Source organism: Cnephaeus nilssonii, assembly GCF_951640355.1.
Source record: "Cnephaeus nilssonii genome assembly, chromosome: 15".
Classification (NCBI taxonomy): Eukaryota; Metazoa; Chordata; class Mammalia; order Chiroptera; family Vespertilionidae; genus Cnephaeus; species Cnephaeus nilssonii.
In genome coordinates, this window is record NC_137086.1 from 29,965,978 (window position 1) to 29,986,919 (window position 20,942).

General features: G+C 39.3%; 1 protein-coding gene across 12 annotated transcripts in view; it reads left to right on the forward strand.

Moving 5' to 3' along the window:
- The window catches only part of ACYP2 (acylphosphatase 2), a 172,334-nt gene that overhangs the window by 142,165 nt on the left and 9,227 nt on the right, over positions 1–20,942 (forward strand). For 9 of the 12 annotated variants that reach the window (XM_079792301.1, XM_079792297.1, XM_079792298.1 and 6 more), the window contains one exon: positions 4,996–5,103. The exons of the other annotated variants lie outside the window; for them this stretch is intronic. In XM_079792301.1, coding sequence (XP_079648427.1) covers positions 4,996–5,091 — 96 coding nt within the window. In that variant the 3' untranslated portion in view covers positions 5,092–5,103. The remainder of the gene's footprint in view (positions 1–4,995; positions 5,104–20,942) is intronic. 12 annotated transcript variants of the gene reach the window in all.

A 20,942-nucleotide genomic window follows, 5' to 3' on the forward strand; every position in this document is an offset into this window, starting at 1 on the left:
TCTCAGTCTTGCAGCATCCATTCTTTAGTTTCACCCGCGTCTGTTTCCCTGGCCTCTCCCCTTCTTACTTTCACCATTCTGGTGTGTGTGTGATGTTATCCAAGGTGGTTTTAACTTGCCTTTACCCATTGTCTAACAATTTGAGAACATTTTCATGTGTTCTTTGGCCATTTGAATATCTTCTTTTGTGAAGTATTACCCCATTTTTCTATTGGGTATTTTATATTTTTCATATTTGTAAGAATCCATTATACATGCTAGACATATGTGTAAATCATCAATGTTGACTAAAGTGCAGTAGGAAACTAAATAGACATAGAAACAAATAAATTGAATCAGTTTGAAAAAAATCTTCCCACAAAGATAGCTTGAGGCTTAAATGATTTGGAGAAAAATACTACCATACCTTCAAGGAACACATAACCTATTTTCTATATTTATTAAATGTTCAACAAATATTTCCTGTGTGCCTGTAGAATGCATGGCACTGTTTTAGACTCTTAGGATATATATTGGTGAATTGAACAAAGATTTCTTCCCTCTTAAAGTTTCTGGCAGAGGAGAAAGACAACAAATAATAACAATAGCAGTTAAACAGTAAAACATTAGACAGTGATAAGTGCTATGGGAAAAAACAATAGGTAGAGTTGAGTAAGATTTGAGAGTTCTGGAAGTAGGGAGTAGGGAACAGATTGTAGTTTTAAATGGGATGGTCAGAGTGTTTGGCAAAGATTCAAAGAAGATGAGGGAGTTAGCTAAATGGATATTTTAGAGAAGAGCATTCTAGGAAGAGAGAAGAGTTAAGCAGAGGTCCTAAGACAAGAGCATAACTATGGTGTTCAAGAAGAGTGAATGAGAGAGGCCAGATGAAGTAGGGTCTTATATGATACTGTGAGAAACCATTACAGGATTTTGAGCAGAGGACTCAAAATATTACATGGATCACTATGGCTCCCCAGTAAAGAATAAACTGTGTGTGTGTAACGGTAGATGTAGGGAGATCTTTTAGGAGGCTATCAAAATAATCCAGGTGAAAGATGATATATCTCAGACCATGATGGATACAGTATGATGGTAGAACCAGCGTGGATATGGGATATAAGAGAAAGAGAAGCTGAAAATGAATCCATGGATTTTAAAAAAATATATTTTTATTGATTTCAGAGAGGAAGGAAGAGGGTGAGAGAAATAGAAACATCAATAATGAGAGAGAATCATTGATTGGCTGCCTCCTGAATGCCCCCTTGTGGGGATCGAGCCCGCCACCAGGCATATGCCCTTGACTGGAATCGAACCCGGGACCCTTCAGTCCGCAAGCTCTATCCACTGAGCCAAACCAGCTAGGGCTGAGTCCATGGATTTTGACCTGAACACCTAGTAGAATGGAGTTGCCAGAAGCAGAAATAGGGAAGGTTATGATGGAGCATATCTTTGCAGGAAAACCAGAAGTTTGCTTTTGGACATGTTAAATTTGAGGTGACTGTTGGACAACAGAGTTGAGATACTAAGTAGGCATGATGAGTCTGCAGCTCAGGGAAGGTCTGGGACAGAGATGCATACTTTGTAATAATCAGTATACATGATATTTAAAGCCAGAGGGCTGGATAAAATCATCAATGGTGTGAGTATTAACAGACTGAGCTCTGGGGCCTACAAAGTTCAAGGTGTGGTAGAAAAGGAAGAACCAACAAAGGAGACTAAGAAGAGACCAGTGAGGTGGGAGGGAATCTGAGAGTGTTCAATGCGCTGGAAGTCAAATGTGTAATGTAAAGTGTTCAACTGCATGATGTGGTGCAGTTGGGTCAAGTAAAATGAAGTCTCAGAATTGACGATTAGATTTTACAATCAAAGGGTCACTAGTGACTCAATAAGAGCACTTTCAGTGGAGTGGTGGGGGTTGAAATAGTTTTTTAAAAACATTTTTATTGATTTCAGAGAGGAGGGGAGAGGGAGAGAAAGATAGAAACATCAATGATGAGAGAAAGCCATTGATCAGCTGCCTCCTGCTGGGGATTGAGCCTGCAACCTGGGCATGTGCCCTGACTGGAAATCGAACCATGACCTCCTGTTTCATAGGTCGACGCTCAACTACTGAGCCACGCTGGCTGGGCTGGAATAGATTTTAAAGGTAATGGGAGAAAAGAAATTGGAGATGGTGAATATTAATTCTTTTGAGGAATTTGCGCCAAAAGGAAATAAAGAAACGGGGTCATCACTTGAAAAGAACTGTTTTGGAGGACTGGTAGGGGGACAGTTTGTCTGTAACGAGTTTAAGATAACATGGGAAGGGACAAAATGAAAACAGCAAGTATACACGACTTTTGAGGACTTTTGCTCCAAAGAAATGGGATGATGGCCGATAAAGGAAGTGGTCAAAAAAATGTTTTTTTAAATAGGAGAAAAAGAATTATGTGTGCATGCTGAGGTGAATGATTCAGCAGGGAGCAAACATTAAAGAGAATCATTGGAGGGATGCCCTTGAATATGTGAGAGCAGATGGAATCTAGTTCCTGAGTGGAGGAGAACTTGGCTTTAGATAGGAGCTTGACAACTTCATCTATGGGAACCAGCAGGCAGGCAAAGTATGAGGGTGTGTATCCTGGCCGGTGGGTCGAAGTGATAGTAGAATCTGTGAAATTCTCTTCTGATTGCTTCAGGGTTCTCAATAAGGTAGGAAGCAAGATTATTAGGTGAGAATGAGGATGAGGGTGAGAGGCAGCGTGTTTCCTGAGGAGAAAGAAGGTATGGAATACTTGTCTAGAGAATGGAAGAGTGACTGGACTCTGACGTATGGTCTTGAAGTTGAAGTGAGGCACCTAAGCACGTCTGTGAAATTTTTTCCAGCCCCATTCAGTTTACAGGTGCAGAATGAGTAAGCAGTTGGATTTAGAGCTGAAATGAGAAAGGCAAGAGAATGATTACAATAATCTTAGAATTTAAGCTGGAGGAATAGAGGATATATAGAATGAGGGGCAGTGAAAAGGTGGCCTGATCAATGGATTGGAAGACCCAGGAAATTGAAGGGTCACTGGAGTCACTGGGGTCACGTACCAGAGTGAGTTGGAAGGATGAGCGATAGTGGTCTGAGAGGAGGTTGCCGGGCATTGGCCAGCATCCTACTCATTCATCCCAGTTGGGATCTAGGGAGGCAAGAAGAGAATGAGGTCATTACAGGGGAGGAGGCCAATGAACCAGGAGATCAGGGAAGGTAGGATCACCTCTATGTATATTGAAATCACTGAAAGATAAGACTAGAGAGAAGTGAGAATGAGCCAGGAGTAAAATCCTGGAGAAATGAGGGGGAATGATGTGGGAGTAGCAACAGTGCAGGGCATTAGGTAATGTAAACTGATGACAGGAAATTCAAAGCTGGGTTTGTACTCTAGGACCAAGGTTAATTATATAGCAATGCCATCTTTGGCTAAATCAGTGAGTAAGAAGGCAGATGCCTTTAGAATTTCATGTTACTTAATGTCCCAGATCCTGTATTATACTACTTTTTCTTCTTCAAGGTGCTTAGAAGAAAGTTACACATATATGAACTGATAAAAAATAAAGAACATGTATTTTTTTTTATTGGAACGTGAATAGTGATAATATGACTGTGAAATGTTATTTTCTTTTGGGGTCTGCCATTCTGTTTATGTCCTAGAGTATTTTTTGGACTAGAAACTACTGAAAAGAACAAAATACAATTTTAACCTGGGGCTTGAAACTATAAAAAAATTTTTTAAGGGAGAATAAAGAGAGCTAATATACAATCTCTGAAATATCTAGCCAATCAGAGGCAGAAACTGATAGGAAGAGAGAGAGGAGAAGGGAGAGGAAAAGAGAAAGAAAAAGGAAAAGAAAAATGTGCTCTTCTTGGGAAGAGTTTAATTTAGCCACAAATCCACACATCATATAATGATGAAGTGTTTACTAAGTTCTCTGGGAAACAGAAAAAGCATGATGTTTTAAAAGATAAACTTAATATAAGATGAATGAAGAGAGCCTGTGAATTGTTTAACCTTATTTTCCTTTCACTCCTCAAGCGTTATTGTTCAGTCCTTGTTTTGAAAGGGATCTGCTACTCTTGACTCAAATTATTTAAACAAGTGTGTTTGTTTAGTGATTTAGCATATAGAACTATTGTTCCTCGGGCCAGACCACCTCTTTAGAAAGCTGCGGGCCTCAATGCAATGTTACTTTCTTAAGACTGGAAAGAATGTTGGCAGGCAAGAGAAAGAGATGTACATGTTGTTAATTTGCTCTGTTTCCCATAGAAAGTCCATTAAACTGTGCTTGGAAAGAGAATGGTAAGTAAGAGGCTTTGAGGAATTAACCAAGTAGCTGTACAGCAGCCGTCCTGTCTGTTGCCTCTTAGAAGCAGCATATAGAGAAGTGGGAAGGAAATATTTGAGTTACTGGGGTGTGGGTAATGACTTACTGGGAAAATTAATGCCCATTATATAATCATTTTCTACTAATATTTCACACATAGAGAGCAAATATAAATTATTGTGCCTACTGAGACAATAAGAGGCTACCATATAGTAGCGTGCTGGCAGGGCAGACTGGCCCCAGAGTGGTAGAGCCAGATGGCAGGGGAGACTCAAATCACCTAGGGTTACACAGAGCCATTACAAAAACTTTGAAATATAGTAGAAACATTATGTAAAATGTGTTTATATATAAATGTTAAACATGCATACTCATTCTAGCACACTGAGATAACAATAAAAATAATGAAATTGATACCATATCAAATGAATAAAATTTAATCATGAAAAATGGAAATAATATTGAATCTTTAAAAAAATGGTGTTATCTTAAAAAACTAAGTGCATTGATGGTGTCATCATTGCAATAAGAGCCTGTTTTTGAGCAATATTTTCCAGCTGCTTTAAAAAGTTTTTTTCCTCCACAGTAGTGGCAGAATGGTGAACAGCATTTTGCCCTGATTCCTAGGATTTCTTCTCAGCTGTCATTTAAAAATCTTTTTTTTTTCTTTAGAAACAGCAATATCTTTATGTTTGGCACATTACATCCTCACCACACCCTGTGAACGAGGTACTATCATTAGCTCCGTTGTACAGATATGAAAACTGAGGTGCAGAAATAGTAAGTAATTTGCTCATGGACACATAAAGTAAGTGGCAAGGTCAAGATACGAACCAGGCAGTCAGACCGCAAAGCTCTCCCTCTTAAAAATTGGGGGGTACACTCTGATCCTTTTCTAGGCTCAATTTTCTCATCTGTAAAACAGGGTCAATAATTCTTATCTTATGGTTGTGACAAAGAAGATATGGTGTTTGGGCAGGGGATGCATTGATGCTGATTTGATCCGTTTCTGTATTATTTAATTTGTTGTAATGAACATGAATTATTCATGCATTTTTTAATCAAGAAAAAAAAAAGCCTGTAAGAGCGCCTGGCACAGAGAGGCACCTAATAAAGTCATTGTTATTATGTCTAAAAGCAAAGTCAGAGTTTCCATTTGACTTAATAGAGATTTGTCAGCTAGGGAAGCTTGGGTGTGAAGGGAAGAAATAAGATAACAGCAGAGGTGAATTCAGGTTAGAGGTTTCACTTTCCATTGAGAGGGGTTTGTACATCCTAAAGTGAAGGGTAGAAACCAGAGGGTGGGAGAATTGATTGGTTTAGGCAAGTGGGAATTAACCAATGGAGCAAAAGCCCAAGAAATTGGCAGGGGTAAAAGGGGGGAGGGAACAGTCTCAGAGCCTTGAATGAATTACTTATTTTGTAGAAATTTAATAGTGACTTAATTGTTAATAGATAAGCCCTGTTTTATAAGCTTACTGAAGTAATACAAATATGAAAAATCACTTTGGAGAAGGAGAAAGGAGTTAAAATAACTCTGTGGTTTTCTTTATTTATCTACCTGGTTCTGGGGGATGTGAGAATAAGTTTTCTGAAGAGGAGCCAACAGTTTTTTTTTCCATTTGAGGGCTGTATGGTAAAATGATTATTGGCAAAAGAACACCTTTTCATGCAGCTTCCTTTGGTGTGTAAGTCAGAGGGGCAGCAAGAGGAGTTATTTCTGCAGCTGGGGAAAAGGTTCGGAGCTGTCTTCCTGGAATCGGCTCTCATTTCAGAGTCTAAAATAGATTTAAAGTACTGTGCTGTTTTGGAATCGGGGCCCTACTCATCCTAAGCACATCTGTTGGTAGCTATTGAAATTCAAATAAAGTTCAGGCAATGCTCATATTCCACTTACTGATTTCAAGGAGTGTTCAAAACACACACACACAGAAAACTCGAGTCCCTGACACTGCCTAAGACACGATATGGAAAGCATTTGATTTCCTACCCACCCTAGTTACTTTGAGCCTGAGCCACAACATTTAATTCCTTTAAAATGTTTCTTCCTCTGTACCTGAACTTTTCCACTGAGATCCACTTTCATTTTCAAAAGTTTGCATATGAACTATAGCAAATACTTGTAATACTTTGATGTTGATCATCCTGCAGACTTCAGTAATTGAAATGAGGTTGTGGACTATAAAGTCATAAAGCCAGGGTTGAATAAGTGTGGTTTCCTCTTTGTATTTTCTCCAATTTTAGTACATGAAAATTTTCATTTAGGTGCTATGATTAAGGAACTTGGTCTATCCATCTACTTACACATAATTCCATTCATTCCATAAAGGATTCAGGGCATCCTTAAAAGCAAACACAGACCAGAAAAATAGGAGAACTTCCCTTAAAAAAATTTTTTTTTTTTTTACTTAAGTATAGTTACTAGACAAGGTTATATTACTTATATTAGTTTCAGGTGTACAATGTAGTGATTTGACATTTTTATACCTTGTAATGTGATTATCTCACTAATTCTACTAGAGGCCTGGTGCACGGATTCATGCACCAGTGGGGTCCCTTGGTCTGGCCTGCACCCTCTCGCAATCTGAGACCCCTCGGGGGATGTTGGAAAGCCAGTTTCAGCCCGATCCCCGCAGGCCCGATCCAGACAGGAGGGAACCCAGTCCTGTGCATTGAGCATCTGTCCCCTGGTGGTCAGTGCATGTTATAGCGACCTGTCAACCGGCTGTTCCATCACTTAGGCTTTTATATAGATGGATAGATATTCTCCTTCATCTTTTTCACCCATCTACCCACCCCCTTCTTTCTGATAACCATCCCTTTGATCCCTGTTTCTATTTGTCTGTTTTTGTTTTTGTTTTTTAAATTCCACATGTTTTTCTCTGTCTGGCTTATTTCACTTAGGTCTATACATGCTGTTGCAAAAGGCAAGATTTCATTCTTTTTTATTGCTGTGTAATATTCCATTGCATGTATATATCACATTTTCCTTTATCCATTTATCTATTGATGGGCATCAAAGTTGCTTTCATATCCTGACTGTTGTAAATAATGCTGCAATAAACATAGGGGTACACATTTTTTAAAATTCATGTTTGTTTGTTTGTTTTTGGATAAATACCCCGAAGTAGAATTGCTGGGTTGTATGGTAGAGATATTTTTAGGTGTTTTTTTTTTTTTAATATTTTAAAGAATCTCTATACTGTTTTCATAGGGGCTGTGCCAATTAGTAGTCCCCTCTACAGTTCACAAGGGTTTCCTAGTCAACAGACTTTTTGATAATATCTACTCTGACTGGTGTGAGGTAGTAAGTCATTGTGGTTTTGATTTGCATTTCTCTGATGATTAGTGATGTTGAGCATCTTTCCATATGTCTGTTGGTCACCTGTTTATCTTTTCAGATCCTTTGCCCATTTTTTAATTGAATTGTGTGTTTTTTTGGTGTGTTGTAAGTTCTTTATAAATTCTGGATATTAACCCCTTATCAGATGTATTTTTGGTGAATATGCTCTCCCATTCAGTGGGTTGTCTTTTAATTTTGTTGGCGGTTTCCTTTGCTGTGCAAACACTTTTTAGTTTGATGTAGTCCCATTTGTTTATTTTTTCCCTTTGTTTCCTTTTCCTGAGGAGACAAATCAGAAAAAATACTGCCATGAGAGATGCCCGAGATTTTACTGCCTGGGCTTTCTAGACACAGACGGCTTTCTTCAAGTAATCATAGTTTCATATCACCCTTTGATGTATCATCCCACTGGCACAAAGTGCATACCCACAGAATGGCAGTCGCCGTTATTTGTGTGCTAAAGAGAGCATTAGGCTGGAGAGCCGGGGAACTTGAATCCTCCTTTCAGTTCCTCAGCTAAGAAAGCCACCTGCGCAGCTCCGGCTCTGCATCAGGCCCTGAGCCAGGCACTCTCCACAGGCCGTCTTGCCCAAGGCTTAGATTAAACCACCAGAGTCTATAGGTATATCATTAAATACCACCAGTGAGGAAACTGAAGGTGAGCAGGTATAGCAGGGCGGGGCTGTTCCACGTGATGTCTAAAGAAGCAATAAGAAATGGAACACCAACGTGCCTAACTTTGTGTAGGGAAGGCTGTGGGCCTGTGGCCCTGGAGTCATTGACCCAGCAGGTTTCTCACTCTCTGAGGGTTGCACTGGCCACTGAACTTTGGCCAAAGGTCTGTGAGGAACTAGGGAGGCATGGAGAAGCTCCATCAGTTCACTTTTATTCATATGTTGTAAGTGTGCCTTATACTTCAGGCTGAAGGCCATCTGTTCTCATTCTTTTTTTAAAAAAAAATATGTTTTATTGATTTTTTACAGAGAGGAAGGGAGAGGGATAGAGAGTTAGAAACATCGATGAGAGAGAAACATCGATCAGCTGCCTCCTGCACACTTCCTACTGGGGATGTGCCCACAACCAAGGTACATGCCCTTGACTGGAATCGAACCTGGGACCCTTGAGTCTGCAGGCTGATGCTCTATTCACTGAGTCAAATCGATTAGGGCTGTTCTCATTCTTATAAGCCTTTTAACCCAGATTAGCCCTTTGAAGTCTGGCTTAGCTCAGTGGGTTAAGTAATTTGTCCAGGATCATATAAATAGTGAGTGGTGAAGTAAGTGGCTTGTTTCACAGCCAGGGGTCTTTCCATTGTCCCAGTGATCTCTACGCCAGCAATGTGGTTAGGACAGGTCATTCCACCTCTCTGTGTTGCTAACTCCCTCACCTGTGCAAAGAAAGAGTAAATAGAGGATCCAGGCTGACTTTGTTGTTAAATGCACATTACAGGGTTCTTTTGTTTTCTTCAAGATTGCAAGTTCCTCAGAGACTACACTTTCCCCATTCTTGAATCACTAAAATTGCTTTGCAAATTAACAAGTGCTCAGTGAACATTTGTTGGTATAGAATGAATGAGTGACACAAAGAAAACAGGTTTAATGATTTTTCACAACAGATTTTCAATGCTAGAACACAAGGGCCTGTGGGGACCCTAAAATATCTCGGGTTCACATTTCAACTGTGGAGTCTTTTATAAAGACTGCGTTTGTCATGAGCCTTTTCACAGGAAGATGCTTAGCCAGGGTCAGCTTGTTCTCATCTGAAAAGAGCAGAGAATTGAGGGCAGGAAAGCAGGAAGCCTAGAAAGGGTCAAGGTAAGAGCTGTGGTAGGTAGACGTCTCTGTAACAAAACTGTTCGGGCTGTTTTTATCTTTGTGCTGCTGTTATAGCAACAAAATGACAAACTGACTATTCAAATCTAATACAACCAGAGCCTGTCCAAACAGATTTTGAATAAATTATGAACTATGAACATCTCTATTTGGCATGCAGCAGAGAGAACTACTAAATCTTATGTTCCTGTCTGTAATCTAAACAGTGTTTTAAATGTACCCTTGGAAGATATAATACAATTACTTATGCATTATTTAATAGTGTTCTTTCTTTATGCCAAAAATAAAAATAAAAAAATCCAAAGGAAGGTATACAGCCCTCAGGAGGCACAGAATGTATGGATTTCTGTAGTTACTGATTTCGAACTTAAAGTCTCATTGAAGTCATTAGCTAACGGTTCTAAACCTTTCTGCCTGAAGACTTCCGAGCAGATATCCCTACAGCCTTCCTGCCTCCTCCGCCGTCCCCAGCCTCGCGCTGCCAACAGTTACGAAGGTTGTTTCTGGAATAAAAACAGGCATCTGCAGCATGCACCGGTGTCTGGCTGTGTCTCTTGAGTGCTACAAAGACCAGCATTATATTGAAACTATAAAATTATTGTTTTCTGAAACGAAAAGAAAAACCTGGAGAAGTTAAACATTATTTTTTTGTTGTTGAAAATTTGCTTAAACTTAAATGTCAAATTTTTCCAACTAAGTTTTTATGTAAAAGGCAGCTTGGGTGGGGGAAGAAGCCATAAGGATTCAAACTGTTTTTGTGCTGCCACATTATAGACCGCCAGTGGTGCTTTCCGTATCCTTGAACCAAATCCAGTCTCCACATTCAGTTTCGACCAGAGACACAGGCAATAAAGTCACAGCGTCTTGACTTCCAATTTTTTCAACCACTTTGTGATAGCATTTAGCTTCCTTGTCCCAGAACAGGAAGAGGAAAAACATCCTGTTGATTAAATTTGGGTAACAACTTTTCCTTAGTGTGGATCATTTTTACATTCTCAATGTTGTTCTCGCTTGCAAGAGGAAGTACAGGACTCAGTTATAGAAAACTAGAGGCCCGATGCACGAAAATCATGCAAGAGTAGGCACTCACAGCTCCACGGCCACGCCTCCCGTCCACTAGTCGTTTGGAAGGTCGTTCCGCCGTCCGGTCTAATTAGCATATTAGCTCTTTATTATATAGGATGTCATGGCAACCTGAACTGAGATGGTCCTGAATCCTCTAGACTGTGTTTCAGGCTTCCTAATATTACCTTAAAGTTCTGTGCAAGGTAAGATATGAAAGGAGAAAAAAACCTTCTCCCCTAAATAACCTTGGTCTTTGTAAATGCTCCCATAAAGTTCATTCTGACCCTGAGTTAAAATGATCTAGCTGTACTGAATGACCATCCTGGGGCTGCTCTTCTGTGCTTATTCATGTTAAATTTTATATAAGCCCTTAGGTTGTATGGGTTAGAGAGCCAGAACAATGTGAACAAAATCCAAGCACACTTTTTGGTACCATGATCTCATTACCTGCCGTGTATCTCCCTATGTCATTCCCATGGAATCCCAGGCCTAGCTCCGTGGGACTATTTGACAGAGGTGGAAATCTCACAAGTATGTTTTCAACAGTTTTTAATTTTGAAAGGATGCTAGTACTGCTTGACTATTTCTAGCTTCTGGTATTAGATCAGGAAAGAAAACCTTGGAATATGATAGGAATGGGGGGGGGCCTTCTAGGGCTTTCTTTCTGCACCCCAGGGCGATGCTCTCTGGGGCTCCCGCAGGGAGAGGCTGACAGCTCTCAGAGTGCAGGTCAGCCTTGGGTTGAGCAGTCCCCTTTCTAGGGAATAGGAAGCTCTAAGAAATGATTGAGCAGACTTACAGACTCTAACATACTAAGTGAATTCCATTTAGGTGAATTTGGAATGTCAGCTCGTATTGTATAACGAATATCCAAGCTCTGCTTAGATTTGCCAATTTGTTAAGGACAAAATAAGTTCTGATTTAATATATTGTCATTAGTTAATATTTAGTCAAATCATAAAATGCAAAAGCATATCCCTACCTATACTGTATATATTATAGTAGTTTACATAGTTGTTATGGGTTTTATATTTATATATCCTTTTTTGGGAGAGAAAAAATCGAAGCTAAAACTTAAATAGCTTCCATAGTCACCCTTTCTTCCTTGTTAGGAAAAATTCCTCTAAAGACATTACTATTATAAATGTCCCAATTATAAATGTACTCTGTTTTTAATTTTTACTCCCTCTAATCTGTCCTCCATGGGCACCTTGAATTTTCATTCTGAAATACAACTTGATCTGTGTTTTTACAGGAAAAGTCCAAATCCTTAGCAAGCTGTACATGATGCTTCACAATCCAGCCATAGCCCCAATAACCTATTTATTTTTTTCTGCTTTATTTATTTTTTTGTGACATTTGTTATTTTATTATTATTTCTTTAAATTTTATTATTGAAAGTATTACATATGTTCCCCTTTTCTCCCCCCATGGACCCCTTCTAGCCCACCCCTCCCCCAGGCCTTCACCACCCTGTTGACTGTGTCCTTGGGTTATGCATATACGTACGCATACAAGTTCTTTGGTTGATCTCTTCCCATCCTGCCCAGTAACCTATTTTAATCCATAAGAGTCTTCCACTCAAAATGTCTGGTGTCTTAAATGTTAGTTGAGGTATTTTAGCTACTACTCTCCTTTGTGAATTGTACATGATAAATATGTTAGTCTAATAGTTTTCAATATTATAAAGTAAATTATACACAGTGGGGGGAATCGCTCTGCATTACCATGCTGGAGTTACTAAACCCACTGAAAAGACTTGATGCCATTGGTAAAATAATAGATCGTATTTGCCCCTGGATGTCGTTACCTCCCAGCAAGAGATTTGTTAATAAAATTCCGGCATTCATGCTAATGACTTTGATCACAAAAGCCACATTTTATATTTCTCTCTGTTCAGATCATTATTTCAAACAGAAACAAAAAAAGAAAATTTGTTTTTATTTCCAAAGGCATTTCCTCAATTTCATAATCTTTTACTAATTTAAAATTGATACATATTTATTGGAGGCATTTGAAAATAGCAAAGAAAAAGGGAAAGAAAAACTACCCACATTTCAGGAGATAACCATTATTATCATTTTGATGTACATCTTTCAAATATTTTCCTGTATATATATATATATATACATAAAATATGTATATATTTTCTTACAAAAGTGGGGTCATACTGCACATCTTGCTTTGTAACTTACTTTTTAAAAACATAATACCATATTAGAAACACTGTACATATTAGTAAAAATTAATCTTCATAATTTTAATGGTTATCTATTATTCCTTCATATGGAAATATGGTAACTTATTTAACCAATTTTTTTAAACCAATTTTTAATTATTGGACATTTCATGGATAGATTTGTTCTTACCATAGATCTTAGCAACCTTCACATAAGATGTTTTTTCTTTTCTTATTAAGTCAAAAACTTTAACCTTTCACTTATGGCTTCTCTTTGGCATATTCATTGCATCACTATTCTTGTGCTTTGTGGCCATTATTAAGTAAAATAAGGGTTACATGAACACAAGCACTGTGATACAGTTCTAGTTGATTTGATAACTGAGGTGACTACTAAGTGACTAACTGGCAGGGAGCATAGAGCACATATGCCGGACAGAGGGATCATTAATGGCCTGGGCAGGATGGAGAGAGATTTCATCACGCTACTCAGAACAGGGTTTATTTCTGGAACTATTTAATATTTTCGGGCCGCAATTGACCCAAGGTAACTGAAACTAAGTAAAGTAAAACCATGGATAACGAGGGGGGTGGGGTGGGGGGGAGAACCACTGTATAGGTACTACATTGTACAACAGATTTCTAGGAAGTATTCATCTTTACTGAAACTTCATGCCTATTGAGTAGTAACTCCTCATTTTCTCCTTCCCCCAGTTTCTAACAACCACCAGTCCTTATATGTCACATTTTCTTTGTCCATTCATCGATCAGTAGGCATTTTGGTTGTTTCCACTGCGAGTAGTGCTGCAATGAACAGGAAAGTGCAGATATCTCTTGGAGATCATGATTTCAATCCTTTTGTAGAAATACCCAGAAATGGGATTGCTGGATCATATTTAGATAATTTATTTAATTCAGTTTATCATGTTAAGTACCATGGACAAAGTAAGTCAATGGAGCTACTACAGTGCACATGTACAGGGCACTGTCATATGCTATGTGGATACCGATGTCTCAGTCAGTAGGCTGAGAGCTGCCAGTTATTAGCCTAAAGATGGAGAGCTAAGGACAGGCTGATGTCAGGGGCCGGACCAAACTTCAGTTGATTAAGACTCGCCATCTTCTTGGAATTAGGGTAGCAGAGGCATCATGTGACAGACATCACCAGAGCTGGAGTTTGGGGAAACCCTTGTGCTCAATATTTTGTGATGTGGAAGTTAATTCTATGCTCTGGTATCATGAAGCAAAATTAAAAAGCCAAAGTCAAAACCATATTCTTGTCAATGAGAGTGTTGTAACACCTGGCGAGAGAACCAGGAAGATCTTGATTGTGGAGTCATTTTCTAAGGCGTTAGATGTAGAATGAGATAATACAGAACTTAGATGTTTATTAAAAATGTTTTGCCACGTTCCACTTTTTCCCCCATTACACAAATTCAATGAAATTTGTTTGAATAAGAAAGAATTTTCAAAATAATAATTATACCCCACCATCTAATTATTGTCTTCTTTAGAATGAATGAAGCAAGCAACGTAATTTGCAAGCTTAACTACTATTTATTTTCATCCTGTGTCTCACACAGGAGCTAAAGTGACTATTGCTATTTGTTTTATTCACAATTCATTACATAGGAGACCCCAGTTCTCTTGGAAAATAAATTTTATGTTAATTTGAGTATTCTTGCCTCAAAAGTTTGACTTAATTGGTAAATCAAAGTCTCTTATGAAAGAACAGAAGAATATCCAAGTTTTCCAAATCACAGAATACAACTCGCATGTTTGTTGGGGGAGAGGATGAGGGGCTATAAATAAAACAATAAGTTACCAGCAAATTCTACCATCAGTGATGACGAGGAACTAAAAATCAGTATTAACATTTTCAGACAATTCCCAACCCCTATCCCAATCCTCCTTTGTGTCCTCTACTTGCTCCAGCCTTTATTTTCCTCCATGGTAAGCAGGTCACCCTGTTTGTGGTCAGCTTTCAAGAAACTAATTCTGAGCTGGTGCACAATTCTGCTTGATTTGATCTTAGTTTCCCACCATATAACCCTATGAATGTTTAAGAAAAAGCACTGAGTACTTTATTAACAGACCAAATCGAGTGACTAACCAACTACACTGAGCTAGTCACTCCCAGTGAGACCACTGGAAGCAAGCATTTGGTGGATAAGAAAACTAGACTGGTGACTATCTTTTTTAAAAAAATATATAATCTTTAAAATTTTTCAATTATAGTTGACATACATTATATTAGTTTCAGGTGTACAAGATGGTGATTAAACATTTATGTAATTTACATAGTGATCATCCTGATAAGCCTGGTATCTATCTGAAACCATACATAATTATTACAATATTATTGACTATATTCCCTATGCTGTACTTGACATCCTCATGACTATTTAAAAAATTATTTATTTTTTAGTGAGAGGGAGGAAGGGAGACAGAGAGAAAGACAGAGAGGGAAACATGCATTCACTGGTTGCTTCTTGTATGTGCCCTGACCAGGGATCGAACCTGCAACCTTGGTATATGGGGACAATGCTCTAACCAACTGAGCTACACAGCCAGGGCTCCCATGACTATTTTTAGAACTGGTAATTTGTATTTCTCAATCCCTTCACCTTTCTCACCCATCTCCCCAACCCCTTCCCATTTAGCAATCATTCATTTGTTCTCTGCATCTCTGAGTCTGTTTGTTTTGTCTGTTGATTTATTTTTTTTGTTTTTTTAGATTCCACATGTAAGTGAAACCATATGGTATTTTTTCTTCTTGTATCTGACTTATTTCACTTAGCATAATACCATCTAGGTCCATCCATGTATTTGCAAATGACAAGAGTTCATTCTTTTTCATGGCAGAGTAATTTTCCACTGTATAAATGTACCACATCATTATCCAAATGTCTATCAATGGGCAATTAGGTTGCTTCTATATCTTGACTATTGTAAATAATGCTGCAGTGAACATAGGAGTACATATATCTTTCAGATTAGGAGTTCAGTTTCAGAGTAGGACCCATCTTCTGGCTTTCTCTTCTTCGTTGTTGTAACTTCTGAAACCTCAGACTTTCAATTCTATCCAAATGCAAGTACATCAATCACTCTGGTTTGTTTGAGCTGCCTCATCAGAAAGTCAGTTGGAAAACTAAACATGGCAGCCATCTATCTACTACTGAAGTAGCTTTCAATTCAGAAGAGGGAGACATGATTAATTAAATTGCATTTTGATTCTGCTGATTAGACATTCTTTGATCATTTTATTAGTGGTGTCAGAGAGATTGAGCATATCTTAGAATGCAATATTATAATTATGAAGAGTTTTTCTTAACCTCTTCCATAAAATCTTTTTCTCTCCTTCCTTTCAGCCTTTAATCCTTTCCTCTCACTTTGTCACCTCCCACTAGACAGGCCATTTGAATATATGGATGATGCCTTTTTATTTGTCTGAGAGTCAATAAGCTGTTAATATATTTCTTTATGAAAAACAAGTTTTAATTCAGTCAATAAGCACACATTATTCAAATTTTTATTAGGGTGAGAACAGTACCCTCAATTTTGGTTTTAAAAGTATAGGCAGAAAAACATTTATTGGGATTTAGCAATGACTATTTCTTAACAACCTGCAAAAAATCATTAATATTAGAAAGATATTTTTTTCTTCATCTTCTATTTTATTGCCTACTTTTATAAAAGAAGGAAATAAACTGGCATGGGTTTTTATGAGTACAAAAAGAAAACCATTTTGATAAGGAGTGGCTATTTTCTGAATCTCTATTTGTATTACAGACTGAAATTAATGAGAATATAACACATTAACACTAAAAAAAAATTCAGAGTATAGTATTCAAATACCAATTGCAGGTGACCACTTATGAGCTGAAACATTACAATGGCATTCTTACCTCCTATCGTGAGCCTCCCTATGAACTGAGGCACATACCTGAATTTAAAGATAAAATACCCTCTCTATGGGAAAATGAGACGCTAAAAAGAATAATTTTTAAAAAACCCTGGGAGGTGGAAAAGATAAGCCATTTCCCTAATGATGAGACATACCCAGGAAGGAAAGTTTCACTATTTTGAATTCGTGTCAAACATTTAAAGGCATGCTGAAAGCCCTCACCTTCAGGGTTATCACCTTGTGGTGCAGTATGCTCCTTCACAGACGATCCCTTTAAAACACAGCCCAACAGTCTTTGGCACATTAAAAAATTTTCTCTGATTTTCCACCTGGTGAGTCTTTTTTTCTAGTGGTTCTTGTGTCATTAGTTACCTCTCCATTCTGCCTTCAAATTATTCTTTTGATTCTGTACAAATTATTTTCAAAGTGGCTGTGAGAGAGATGCTTTATGAATGTCTGAAAAGCCTGTGCATGCATCTGTCTGCCCGGCCGCTAGCCTGGCCCGGCCTGGGAGCCACCCTCCTCCCCCAGCAGCCACAGGAAAGTGCTGCCCGGGACCTCCCTCAGCACCGTGGAGCCCCAGTGTTGCTCAGCTGAGTGGTCCAGTCTGAACAGCTCTTGCCCATGGGCTGCAGCTGAGAGCTCTTAGTCCCCAAGTTCAAAGCTGTAGCCCGGATGGCGGCCTGAGGATACATGTTTTGATGACCTCAGAGGGATGCATGCCTCACTGTAATGGAAAAAGTGTCTAGGAAAGTCGGTTGTGAAGCAAAAGTCCATAAATAAATTTCTATCCCTCTTCCCAATCATCTTTATCCCTCTTCCCAATAATTTCGTGTATAAAATCAGAGAAACAGTATCAGCAAGAAGAAGAAAAATAACCTCACAGCTTTATATGTTTATAGCTCTCTTTGTTGCCAAGAGGATTTAAAGTGATTTGTAAGGATATGTAAAACTGTAACAGGAGGTGCATTTAAAAGTGAAAAAGGATCTAAAAACAACCACCCAAGGGTGAGGGATAAAATAGAGCCAGGAACAGGGTTTTTTAAAAAGTCTAAAATAATGACCTCTGGTCACACTTTGGCTCTAAACTATCTGGTAGCCGTCTATCAGCTAATGGCATCACCCCAAAAACTCAATTTGCTTATGAGCATTTGGGAAGGAGGTGGAAGAGGTCAGGGTGAGGGTGGAAAATACAGGGGAGTCTGGCCAACTCCTTTTCATTTGGCTTCCTGTGGGAGCAGATATTAACATATCTGGAATAGAAAACATCTTAAACAGTGTGTCCTTAAAGCAATCTTCCTCAAATATTGTTCTTCTGAGACAAGGTGCCCGTAACTACTACTGGAAGGCATTGGATTCAGAATCGAGGTGGGCTTGGCTTGCCAGGAACAGAACCTTAAAGCTGTACAAAGCTGCTTAGTGTCTCTCCTCTCCTTCAGAGTCAGACAGCTGAAGAGACTGATCTATTCATGCTGTCTCCATTTGTTCACTTCCCCCTCACTCCTAAAACCATTCTAATCTGGCTCGCACCCCCACCCCCACCCCTCCACTGAAGCTGATCCTGCGAAGGTCTGCAAAGCATTTTTAGTTCATATTTCACTTGAGTCTCAGCAGCATTTGGAGTTGACTGCTCTCTCCTTAAAATACTGTGTCCTTAGTTTTCCTAATGCCCCACTTCGTGGTCCTCTCCCTCTCCTGATCATTCTCTCCACCTGTGCTCTGTCTGCTTCTCCTTTGCTGCCTGACCCTTCAATGGTGGTGTTCCTCAGGCTTTCTGTTCTCGTGCTGAAAAGAACTCAAGATCTGACAGAGGCCATAAAAATGTTGCTATGGCCCTAACTGGTTTGGCTCAGTGGATAGAGCGTCGGCCTACGGACTCAAGGGTCCCAGGTTTGATTCCGGTCAAGGGCATGTACGGTGGTTGCAGGCACATACCCAGTAGGGAGTGTGCAGGAGGCAGCTGATCGATGTTTCTCTCTCATCGATGTTTCTAGCTCTCTGTCCCTCTCCCTTCCTCTCTGTAAAAAATCAATAAAATATTTTTTAAAAAATGTTGCTATGATACAGGCCAGCAAAAAACATTTCTAATCTTCCGTTTACCATAGTGTAGAATTTCAAGAAGTTCTGGCTAAGTGAACAATGACAGTGGTAGATATGGTGGTGTGCTGTCTTGCTCAACCTCTGTTCCAAGCTCTTCCTGGTACCTTTCTTTTACTGCAGACTTGGGAGAGCGAGGAGCTGTTTTCCTGATTTCTCTTGCAGCTAGAGCCTTCAAATATGATTCAGGCTTCATCAATCAGAAGTCCTCCTGTGAAATTTGGAACTGAGGTGGGGAGAGAAGCAGCAGTGTGAGTCCTCCTTTTAGTTGGCGTGAGGATTTAGCAGGCATTACGTGGAGCCAACAAGTCTGGTGGGGGCTCCCTGATGCCTGGACTGCGGTTAAGGTAGCATGTTCATAAAATGCAGTGATCTGGATGGCAGCCTCCCGATTCCCAGCAGTTCCCTGAGTGGGCCTATCAGGAAACAATTGTCTAAGGCTTACAAATAGAGACTACAGGGCATCGTTCAGGGAGGTTCTGGGTATTGTCTAGTGGAATGCTCAGGAACTGTCAGATTCTAATGGATGTGCTGCATCTATTAACAAGTTGAGTTTAGCATTCCTGATTGTATGTATTTATATACAATATATACACGTGTGTATATACGTACATGTATACATACTTACAATCTGAACCAGACATAACATCCTCTAGGTTCCCTCATTAGTTAATGCACTAAATTAAAATCTTTGACTCACATCATATTTGCGTGAGAATCACTTTAACATTTGGTATTCTAGCAGCCAACTCTACAGAGTTGCTCCAACAGGCCCCATATAAATCTGTTCTCCCAGCCCTTCCAGTGATTTTGTAAGGACCTACTTCCTTATGTTAAACCTGCACCCTGACTGATACAAGGGCTAAAAATTATTGTTTACAATTTTCTAGATAGTGTTAAACACTTTACACAGATGATCTCACTTAATCTTCATAACAACTCTGTGAGGTTGGCAACATAATCTCCGTGTACAGATGAGGCTCTGAATTTACGGAACTTGCCCACGATGACCAGTTAAGAAAGGGTAGCTGGATTCATATCCAAGCAGAATGATCTTAGAGGCCACTTTCATGACCACTGTGCCAACATCTAATTTCTTTCCACTTCATAAATAAAGCGTAAAGAAGAGTGGATCTGTCACCTTGCTGGTCTGGAAACTGGTGTGTGGCAGAGAAGGTAGAGCTTTCGGTCATGCCTTCTTCCCTTCTTCTCTGCTCCCCGGCCCTTGGACTCAGTTGCTGGTTCTCAGAATCCTGGGCATAACTCCTGCCTGGAGGTAGCTCTTCTAGACTCTCAGCGCAGGTTCATGACATGCCATTTCCCACTGTAGCTGAGAAGTAGCTCTGCCAAGACCCAGAGGTATTCCTAGTGGAATTGCACTACAAGTGTGTGACTTTGATTAAGGGTCACAGAGTTTGCAAAACAGGGTGCCCACCCACACAGGCAAAGGCAGAGAACAGTTACATTGTAATAACTGCTATTAAGGGCCTACTGTGTGTCAGACATTGCCTTAGGCAATTCACACACATTCTCTTTAATCCTTTCAATAACGCAGTGAAGTATTATCCCCATTTTAAAGATGAGGAATCTGGTCTCAGGTTAGTGATGGGTGTCCTGTGATTCCCTTGATAATCACTGAAGTCTTTACTTATTGTGGGCTATTCCCTGACAGAAATTTTAGACATCATATCCAGACACCATTAAATGCTTATCTTGATAAAGAAGTATATGGTATTATTTGCCCACATGTAACTGAATAAGAAAACTTGCTAAAGAACGTAGAATAGCAAAAATATTATGTACTATTCTTCCATTATTAATGCGAGCTTAAAAGCTTGAAATGGGCAGGCAACTCAGTATTTTCTGGCATGCACCACGCTAGCCTTTATTCCTTAGCTGACTGTTTCTACTGTCTGCCTTCTCGCTCCGCTCCACATTTATACCGCTGCTGCAGAGATGTCCAAAAGGACTGTGCCGCCCCACTTCAGTCCCAGGAAATAGAACTGCTATGAATTATTAATAGTGGCTTTCTAGTGCTTTAATTTCCCCTCTTTGTTTCAGAGGAGAATATTAGTTAGATGGAATTTTTATATCGCCTCAGGAGCTTACTACATTTTGTAGGAGACACTAACCGACTTGAATTATAGAAAAGTCTTATGTTGATTTCCACTTCTACATGTGATGGATTCCCCATGT